Raw genomic sequence first — 10,536 nt, 5'->3', positions numbered from 1 at the left:
GTGTGGTGTTGGGAGGGGGGTGGGGGGTGAAAGGGGGGGCGATAGAAAGAGTTAATAAGGGGGGGGGGGGGGTACTACAATCGATGCACCCCAGTTTTTCCAAAACCGCTTAAAGATATAGAAATGTGAGTGTATGTGTGTGTTTATCTAATCAGACCAAACCAAACACACCTCATAATGCAGGCGTCTGGCCTTGGACATGGCAGGCAGTGAAGTCCTTTTACCACTGATGTTACGGAAGACTTGAAACACCATGAAGCAGAGGAACAGGAAGTAGAGACAGGCACAGATTCCTGCCACTATTATGAAGGACATCTGAGGACATACTGGTTAAGGAAGATGATGAATACAGCACTCACATTTAAAATATTCTTATTGTCCCGCTAATGTTTAAACTGGCCTGTCTGTCATGAGAAACGATACATGGATTCATTATTTCAGAGCGGTGAATAGAAGAACTGAGGCCAAAATGCCTTCAAGTCATGAGGACTCAAAATAAATAAATAAATAAAAATCGATAATATATTCATATCTGCAAGCTGGGCAAAAACAGCAAAGCTCACATATATTTATCATAATGAGTCTCTATGCAATGCCTAACCATGTGGCACCACTGAATTGTTCTTTATGATAATCTAGATTGATTCAGTATCTTGTGCTGGTAGATTCTGGTAGTTGAATCAAGAAGCAAAAACATCATATTTTTTTAGTTTCTGAACTAAAACCACTTCCACTTTTTCATTTTCTTTCTTCCTGTTTTGGTTCTGATCCACAGGGGTTAAAAAGGATACAGCCAGCTCCGTCCCTACGTCTGAGGCCCAAATGCTGTAGAAGGGATTTGTTAGCTGGACACCTCTAGAGACACAAAAAGAGTGACAGTGGTGAAGGTCTTTTAATAGAAAACATATTTTCTTTTCTTCTTTATTACACTTTGCAGCTCACCTCTCACACATGTCAAAGATAAACAGGCAGAAGGAACCAAACACAATCGGCCCGACTTGCTTCCAGTAGACTGAGAAACGGTTTCTCTCCATCTGGTCCTGAGAGAGAGGCAAGAGAAACACAAAGGCAATCACACCAGGAAAAAAACATTCATTCACAAAATATGACACAAAACTACTTCACTGAAAGTTAAAGTGTATGTTACAGCTTCATTAACTTCGAATTTGTAACTAAGCTTCAAGAAATCGACAGATTTTGCCATATTTTTTTTCTAAAAGTAATCTTTAAACTTATCAAATGTATTCAAGAAGGATCCTAAACCAACAGGCATGTAGATTCTAATAATTTGGAGTAAGAACAAAGTGAAAAGGTTGGACAAGTAAACCAACAAAAACGTAAAATATGGAAAAATATGGAATTTGGAAGGTTTCCAACAAGTCAACACATTATAAGATTAATGTAAACAGGAAACAGTAACAACATTACTCAGTGTGGATGCAGTGGCTGAGAAAAGACTAAATTGTCAGTTATTATCAGACAGAGGAAGACGTTTGAAGTCAGTTTGGTCAGAAAAAAACCTTCTAACCCTCAACCGATAGACTCTTCTGCCGTCACTCCTGCTTTGACACACTTTACAAAGAATGGAGTAGAATGGAGTATGATCTGGGGACAGTACTGATCCAAAACACAAGGAAAAACACAAAATATTACTAAATATTTTTGGTCCAGTTTCCAGTGAAAATATCTTAGTACACTTGAAATAAGACAAAACTAAGTAAAGTAATTTTTTATAGGAGCTTGTTTTAAGTAAATCATTCATTAACATTGATTAAAAAAAGTTCTAGTTCTACTTTCAGATTATTGCACTTATAACAATAAAACATTTTTGAGGTTCTAAGTGAAATAATCTGCTAGTAGAACTAGATCTTTTAATCAACATTAAGGAATTATTAACTTAAAACAAGCTCCTCTCCCACCCTGAAAAGTTATTTGAAATAAGACAAAGCTAACTTACAAATGTACTAAGATTTATGCACTAGAAACTAGACCAAAAACATTTGGTAATATTTTGTGTTTTGGGATCAATAACGTATTTTTGAAGGGAATTGAATTAAAACTACAATGCAAAAATCTTAGCAAGCACTGTCAACTGTTAAAGCATTTAACAGAGGCAGTACCATGAGATGTTCACCACAGAAGATGATCCAGAAGGACAGCAGCATGGAGTAGAAGATTCCCTGTCGGATGTCTCCGAAGAGAAGCATCCAGGTCCAGTTGAAGCCCACAGAGAACCACTCCACTGGGATGTTAATGAACGTCATGGAGATGCCCAGAGCAAAGATCACCCTGGGAAAACATAAATACAATTTAAAGCAAGCAAAAAAAAAAAAAAAAAAAAAAAATTCCTTTTAGAAGATGTCTTTTCCCTGGCAACCGAATGTCAGCTACTCAAGGGAATGAGGTTGCTGGCACTTGATTCTCATCTTTATGATGGTTCATATTTCATCAGGAAGCCAAGCTGGACAGCAGGTTTATTAAAGAACAAACCTCACCAAGCCAGGCTGCTGGGAGTCATGATGAGGGAACTCAGAAAATATTTACTTTCTCACAGATTTACTCTGTTTATACTTTTTTCTCAAAAATAAATATTTCAGATCAACCAAATCCTAATATCAAACAATAGAATCAGGATATACTTTAATAATCCTCTGAGGGGACATTGCTTATTTATTGGCAAGCTACTCTCATCCAAAGTCTTAAATATAAGCAAATACAAATTTAATCGTATACATTAAAAAGTATACATAAGTGTGATTTTCTAAGTAATTTAGATATATTTATATATCCCCACACCACTCTGCTAACAGAAGCCTCTACATTCAGGATCTTTATTTGGTGATTGAGAGAAAAATGAGTCCATAGCAGAAAGACATTTAGAAAAAGACAAAAACAATTCAATGGTTCTTATTAGTGAGCAGGCAAGTCTCAGCATGCGATGTGGAAATGACAGGGCAGCGATGTGAGCAGAAAACATGGTGGTAACCTAAAACATGCGGGTACAAGCACTCACTGATGGAAAGCAAACATCAAGGTAAAGTCTGCTGGATGACAAGTTTTCCCTGAAGTTATTGCGATAAACAATAAATATTGTGACCATTTTCAACTAAAAGAACACGTTCTCAAAGATCAGTGAACTTTAAATTCTAATAAACATCCAACACTGGAACTGGAAGACATTTTAAATATCCAAAATAAATTCATTCTGAATGAAAGATCGTTCCTGAATAGAATTGCAGCCCTAAAAATTGTGATTAAAAGACACTGAAAGATTCACATCTCTAATAATCATCGTCATTCCAGAGACTTTATGTATCGATCCAAAACTACAAAAATCTGGCATTTTAATGCAGCTTATGCAGTTTTATCACATAGTGAGTCTTTTTAACCCAGAGCTTCCCTCACTTAGAGGGAATCTGAGGTTTATGCCGATACCTAGAGGCTAAGCATGGCAGGAACCTCGAGTGAAGCTTTTACAGCATGAAAAAATCATATACTATCCACAAATAGGGCAAGACGAGTCACACTTCTTAAGAGCTTGCTTGTCATCTGGGAATAAGAGCACTGAGCTGGAAAAGACAAGTGGGATGGAGAGAGACTGTGTGCATGTGGATCCGTGTGTGTGTGTGTGTGTGTGTGTGTGTGTGTGCGGGCTGCATTTGCTTTCTGGTAAGCTGGAGTGTGTGTTGCATGTGCAACATGCATCTGTTGAGTGCTGGAGGATTTTGTAGCATGTTTCACACTTGGCCGGCTGCTTCCTGCGGCGCAGACCGCTGCCTCCGTACTGATCCGTGGTCCCGGCACAGCAGGAGGTTACACAAACGCCGGGCCCCTGGACTACACTACTTACACTACCTGTTCCCAACAAGTCCAACTAATTCTTGGATTTTACAAGGGATTCTAGTAATGTGAGCATTTCAATGGTGTTTCTAAAGAAAGACAAAGACGCATTTTAAAGGCTGCTGTTCCAGGTGTTGAATGTTTGCTGTTGTAGCTTAGTGGAGCAAAACTTACACTGCAGGTGTTTTGTACAGCTGAATGGTTGCCATGACGACAAAAGGATTTCTCAAATATGCAATGAAAAAAATCAAAGCAAAGTTGCATGCTTTTGATGAGAACATTTTACATAATAATGCCCCTTTAAACCAAACTCTTCAATCATAATGAAAATTGATATATTTTTCTGATGTTGAATAAAATATTGATATAAATTCTCAAAATCTTATTTATAAGATACAATCCTCCTATTTATTAAAATAATAATGCATTTTATTTGTGAGCACCTTTCAGAACACCCAAGGACACTTTACAACATTAAAAACACAAAATGGGAGAGCCTTTACTCTGGATTCCGTCTCTACAGGACAATAAATTTTATTTCTATTCTTTTGTAACTGCGATTAAGGAAATAAGTGGCTTACTTTTCCAGGAGAACGGGTGGTCTGGTCATGAGGGTGATCCGCCTCCAGTACCAGATCATGATGATGAGGATGCTGGGTGTGAGGAAGGTCTTCATGGCGAACCAAACCTGAGTAAAGCCTCCATTCTGATGGATGCTCTTGAGAAAATAAAAACCATCATCATGTAGTGCTCTTTTCAGCTGTGAATGGCCTCCAACACCAACACACACAGTCACTGCTATTCTATCTAAAAACACCAGGAGCAGCAGAGGAAAGCTTACCACGAGACGAATGTCTCTGATCTCCCCGATCCCAATGTTGACCTTCTTGCGCTCGTTGACCGGCAGGCGGATGTTGATGAGGTAATATTTGTGAGCCACGCTGCCCACCTCCATGAACGGCAGGGGGTCGCATACGTAGTAACGGCCCTCGTTCTCAATGGTCTGAAAACACGAAGGCAGCAGCAGGTTGGAAACACTTTTATCACTGCCTGCCACAAAAATGCATTTGCTTAATGGAATCAAGGAAATTTGGGGGGTGGCGGGGTTGTGCTAGGATGAGGCGATTTTTCATCTACATCAAAATATGAAGAGTTTTGCACACAATTGTAATGAAACACAATGAAAGATTGATCTTATTGTAAAAAATGTGTTTGTTCTAAACCAAACCATAAAAAAACAGAGGATCAACATGGTGTAATGCAGAACTAATAAACACAATAAAGTGACCAAAGTGCTGCACAGGTAAAATAGGCAACATTGTGAAATAAAATAAATAATGACATACTAATGGGAAACTGCTTCACAATGTAGGAATGACAGCTGAAAAAGCTCGATCTCCTTTACACACCAGTTTAGCCCTCAAAGCAACTAAAATCATTTAGTTTTCAGATCTTAGCAACTTACAAGAACTATGTGTATGTAATAGATTAGTGAGGAAGGATGATGCCAGACAATTTAATGATTTTAAAAACCAAAAGTTAAATCTTAACCTCTTAAAACATCCCCAGTTAGAAAATGACATGTACAGTTCATGTCAGCCGTCTCAGAATGAGTTGTATTCCACGTGTTGTAACATTGCAGGTTAAAAACTGAGTTGTGTTGCCCCCCGCAGCATTTCTTTACCTTTTCAGCTGTGAAGTTGCAGTTCAGGTTCCTGTGTTCAAACGAGTGAGCCATCTCCGTCCACTCGCTGAACAAATCGTCTCTGTAGGCCAGGCCAACATCGATGGTGACTACTGCTCCTTCCTCTGGAAATCACAATCAGCACTGATTTAGTCTTTTAAAAGTATTCACACCCTGGCCTACATGTAAAATACTATGGCTGACAGCCAACAAAAACATTTATTTTTTAAAGACAGACATGAATACACTGAATTACTAGTGTGTTTGATAACTCTGCATCAGTACAGCTCACTTACATACACCAACAGCTTCACCAATTGTCAAACATGTAAAAACAACTTTAACTTGTTCAGTCAGTGCAATTAGGAGTAGAACAACTAATGTAAAATAATAATAAAGAAACTGAAACTGATAAAAACAACAGGTTGACTATCTTGGTCAAATATGTAAAAAACTGAAAAACTTTCTTTCAAATGGTTCAGAAAGTGAATTAAGGAATTCTGAATATAATGTAAAATAAATAAAGTATAACGTTGCTCAGAGCACAAAGCATAGAATTAGATTGAATAGATCCGCTTTTATGTTGAATTTGTTTTCTTNAAAAAAGGAAAAGGGAATTTTTATTTGGTTGGGAAAAAAAAAAAAAAATGGGGCCCAGAAAAAAAAAAAAAAAAAAAAAAAAAAAAACAAGAAAGAAAGAAAGAAAAAAGTGAGCAGCAAAAAAAAAAAAAAAAGAAATCATGAATCATGATACGACTTACCGTTCATTGTGCAGTAGGATCACAACCAGAAGAAGGAGGGTGATGGCGCTCACCACATACAGCAATGCTGTCCACACTGGCATTGCCTCATTTTTAGCATTTGAGACTGGGAAAAAGGAAAAAATTCACATCCTGTTAATTTCTTCCCACATGAACTCAGTATATACCATGTATCCTGCAGCCTTACCTGTGGTGTTATTGAATCCCCAGACCACAGACTCACTCCAGTCGCTCCAGAACTCAGACTCCCCACAGTTCTCATCGAGTCTGCTCTTCACCTGCAGCTCATATCTGGCAGTGCTGGAGGGCAAGTTTTGGCAATAATGCTGCTGCCCTCTATAAACTTTTAAAGTCTATGATACAAACAGTTAATGAGACAAGATTCTGGAACATTAAAATATGGGTGACAAAAAGGAAAGAAAAAAAAAAAACGTACCTCCCAGTTGTTGTCGTTTTTCCTAATTCGTACTCGACTCTCCACACAAGAAAGGTTCACAGTATTGTTCCAGTAAAACCACAAGTTCAGGTCGGATGCATTCTTTACTGTCAGGTTGGTTGGTGGGTTTAATTTCACTGGGGATAACATGGATGTGAAATGAGATCAATTTCATATATCTGTACTCCAGTATTTAATCAAAATTGGAGTCTTGTTTTAATCCGTGCTTTAGATGAAATTACCTTTGGTTTTAAGATCGTGTTCCTTTTCATAGGTCTTGCTGCCGTCCCTCAGTTCAGTGTAAAATGACTCGAATCTCTGCTCTCTGATGTAGGGAAGCGTACATCCAATATTTCTTCCATTCTCAGTCAGGTATTTAGCACAGATAGCTTCTCCCTGATATCTGGACCTGTGGAGAAATGTTCTCCAACTTAACCAAATTATGACCAAAATAAAATTAACTGTTCGTAAATAGTAAAATCACAGACTTTAAAATTACACTGAGTGGCTGGAAGATGCATAATACCATAAGTAGTTGCTAGTTTTACCTATGCTTTGTTTTTCATAATTCATCATAATCCCTCAATGTGTAACAAATAGCTCATTCTGTAGGATTAGTGTTATGTTTCAACAGTTTCAAATTAAATGGCACGATATCTAAAATAAATATGCTGGTTTCTTCGTAGGATTGCATCATCATTTAGGTCATTCATCTCTGACCAGTTATAAAGAGTAGCATTCTGCACATTATGATACTGCCATTACCATGTTTGATCACTGGGATGGTAAGCTTAAATTAAAGCAGGGCAGATTCTGTTTATTAGGTGACTTACAAAGGTAATTAGTTGTAGAGAATTTTATTTTGGGTTGTCAGAGTAAAAACAAAAAAGGACTAAATACAAGCTAGTATAAATTAAGAGCTCCTGCATTCAGCCAATTCTTGTTTAACCAAGTCAAAACAATGATTTTGTTTTATTCAACACGTCAAATAAACAATTACCACTGGATACAAACCTGCTGTAAAAGGTGTAGTTGACTTGTGGAGTCCCCTTCAAGTTCCACATACAGCGAATAGATTCCAGGTTAATCACCAGACATGTCACATCTATTGTGAATAAGATTGAAAAGTTTTACGATCAAATCGGGAAAAATATGTACAGTTACAAATGTATACCAGAAGTAAATACACATCACTATGTATATTCCTGTAATATTTGAATCCCATGAAATCATTATTTTATTATGAACAGCTCGTCAGAGAGCAGTGGAGTTTTGAGAATCTGCATCTTCACATCCCAGGCTGCTGTGGCCTTGGTGACGACTGAGGATCTGCATCCTTCACATCCCAGAGGACCATCTTCTCTTTCCAGAGGATGAGGACGCAGACCTGCAGGAGGGTGTTAGGTTCCCAGCATGTGAAAGGTCCGACCTCGAGGAGGGGGTGTCGAGATAAGTCGAGCTCATCCCACTTCCCCATGCTGGAGATTTTAGTTTAATAACAATAAATAAAGTTATCTTTAAAACTGATTACACAGATGACATCAAGACCCAACAGTAGAGTCAGACGGTAATAAAATTAATCTGGTTGTGTGTGTTGTTGTTGTGTCCTGCAAACTTTGCTTTAATTCTACTTTTTTCTATTTAATCATAAAAAAATCATAGTCAGGCAGAAAGAGAGTCATGGAACAGGAAGAGCAGGTTTCCTGAAAAAAAGAGGAAGTTTCCAGCCTGCAGTGAATAAAAATAGTTCAGAGTGCTCATTTCAGAGCACTAAAGGTTTAAGGAATAAAATCTAAACATTTTGAGCAATTGGATAAAACCCAGAGTAAAATACTTAAATTAATAATAATAACTTATAATTAGGCCAATAATTAATATTGATTTAACCAGTGGTTGATGTTGGTTTGATTATAAGAATATTTACTCTTATACTTATGGAAGTTCTTAAAGGTGAAAGAAGTAACTGTAACATGGTGTCAAATAATTAGATTTCCATTAATGTCTGTAATAACTCACATGACTATAATAAGAGTAACTAATAAGTAATGGTTATTATAATATTATAAGTGAATGCTAAATCAGAGAAACTAAGGGGTTATAAATGTGATTTTGACATTGAACTTGAAATGGTATGAAGTGTGTAACTGTAACTAAAGGTCACTGATGTTGTGTTGGAGGTAGATGGTAGGTGAAAAGTCAGGGGGAAAGAGGAACTGATAGGAGAGCGGAGGTGACCAAGGCCTTATTGCTGAACTTCAACTTTCCTAAGAGAAGGTTAGACACAAGAGGACTGTTGAGCAACCCTGGGTCATTAGAACAGACATCATGTCATGTCTCCAAGACGGTGATGAGATCATCGGTCCAAGCAGTTAGCCAATGCAAATGCACTAAAAGGGTGGATAAACCCTTTATAAGGTGAGTGCAAAAGAGGAGTCTTTGGTTGGATCCTTCAGGCAGCTTCGAGCCAAGATCGAGATGGACAAAGAACTCTGCAGCTGAAGAAGAGCCGGAGCCACAGAGGACCAACCCGTTAGCCCCGCAACATGTGGCTTCAAATTGCATTTCTCTCATCAGCTGGGTTCGAGACCCCAAAGAAAAAGACCAAGGCAAAGATGAAGATAAAGACAAAGGCAAAGAACAAAGGCAAAGAGGAAGAACTGGTGTGTTCCTTCCATGAGACCAGCTCTTCTACATCTCGAAGGACCAGAAAGATCGTGAGACGAAGAGAAAGGAGCTACAGAGCTGCAAGACAAGAAGGAGAGGACCGCTACGCGCATGAGGAAGTCACCCTGAGGCCCGAGATCTGCCGCTCTGAGTCAGTACTCTTCCTGCCAGCACCCAAGTCCTGTGTGACCTCACGGACGGCTGCCCTCATCTATCAGCGCTGTGAGCCTTCTGCTGCTGCAACACTTCCTTCATCAGGCTAGTTCTGGGGTTCAAGATGCCAACCTCCGTCCGTCTCTCTCAAAGTTTCCTTTTTTTAGTTCTCAGTGTCAGCATTAGGGAAAGATAGGCTAGATTATTGATTTTACTTATTTGATTACTGTTTTAAGCTGTACTGACCCTTGCAAAATTGCCTTACTAATAAAATAATTAGCATCAAGAAAATCTAAAAGATGTTGTGGACATTCAGTTAATAAGTCGCCTTAAAGTTCTTTGATGGTTGTAAAATAGCTATAAAGTTTGATTCTGGGAGCAAAAAGTGGGAAATGTTTTATAGGTTGCTTTTAGCCAAAACAACACCCTTGGGACTTGCCCGAGTCACTAAAACCAACCTGGTTCAGTAATAAGTGCAAGTTGTAATAAAGAGAAAGAGCGACCGTTAACAAGTGTGCTCTGTGAAGCTAGCTGGTTGCGGGCTGCTCGATCTGGCTAGTTCACAGGGTGAAAAAGGGTGGGACATCTGGAGGCAGAGGTCGTTAGAAACCAGGCTAGTCTTTCTCGCACCCAGCTTAAACAGAATGTCCTCTATATTCTCATCTGTAGTAATACTCCGGAGTTAGAGGCTTCTCGGACCCGTTAGATGGAGAGCTGGGAGCAACATCTCCCTCCTCTCAGAAAGGGAAGTAGAGAGAGAGAGAGAAGGGCAGGAGGGGGGGGGGTTGCGCAACAACAAGCTGCAAATAATATCTTATTGGCTTTACAGAGAAAATACATTTACTGTCACGGAAACTAAATGAGAAAACTGAATACACCTTTTTTGCCATGTTCTACTTAAAGAATCTCAAAATGACTTGTAGACAAGGGCGTAGGAAGGAGTCTGTCATTGGGGGGGACGCATATCGGAAACCTGACAGATCAGTAAATATCTAAAG

The 10,536-nt window shown here is 38.7% G+C and overlaps 2 protein-coding genes across 2 annotated transcripts in view; both read right to left on the bottom strand.

Moving 5' to 3' along the window:
• The window catches only part of wls (Wnt ligand secretion mediator), a 43,692-nt gene that overhangs the window by 19,814 nt on the left and 13,342 nt on the right, over nucleotides 1-10,536 (bottom strand). Inside the window, exons 3-9 of the mRNA XM_015050086.1 lie at nucleotides 5,525-5,649; nucleotides 4,682-4,843; nucleotides 4,422-4,558; nucleotides 2,121-2,289; nucleotides 943-1,040; nucleotides 792-855; nucleotides 151-315 (exon numbers count right to left, since the gene is read on the bottom strand). Of these exons, the coding sequence (XP_014905572.1) occupies nucleotides 151-315; nucleotides 792-855; nucleotides 943-1,040; nucleotides 2,121-2,289; nucleotides 4,422-4,558; nucleotides 4,682-4,843; nucleotides 5,525-5,649 (920 nt within the window). The remainder of the gene's footprint in view (nucleotides 1-150; nucleotides 316-791; nucleotides 856-942; nucleotides 1,041-2,120; nucleotides 2,290-4,421; nucleotides 4,559-4,681; nucleotides 4,844-5,524; nucleotides 5,650-10,536) is intronic.
• Nucleotides 6,247-8,220, bottom strand: LOC106958287 (cytokine receptor common subunit gamma-like). The gene is made up of 5 exons (XM_015050104.1): nucleotides 7,736-8,220; nucleotides 6,964-7,130; nucleotides 6,722-6,858; nucleotides 6,473-6,638; nucleotides 6,247-6,391 (listed from the first exon to the last, which is right to left on the bottom strand). The coding sequence occupies exons 1-5, from the start codon at nucleotides 7,783-7,785 to the stop codon at nucleotides 6,282-6,284; spliced, it is 630 nt and encodes a 209-aa protein (XP_014905590.1). The 5' UTR covers nucleotides 7,786-8,220; the 3' UTR covers nucleotides 6,247-6,281.

The sequence above is a fragment of the Poecilia latipinna genome, unplaced genomic scaffold, assembly GCF_001443285.1.
Source record: "Poecilia latipinna isolate Pla-1442-1.1 unplaced genomic scaffold, P_latipinna-1.0 Scaffold975, whole genome shotgun sequence".
NCBI classification, from domain to species: domain Eukaryota; kingdom Metazoa; phylum Chordata; class Actinopteri; order Cyprinodontiformes; family Poeciliidae; genus Poecilia; species Poecilia latipinna.
This window is presented reverse-complemented; position numbering and strand designations above follow the sequence as displayed.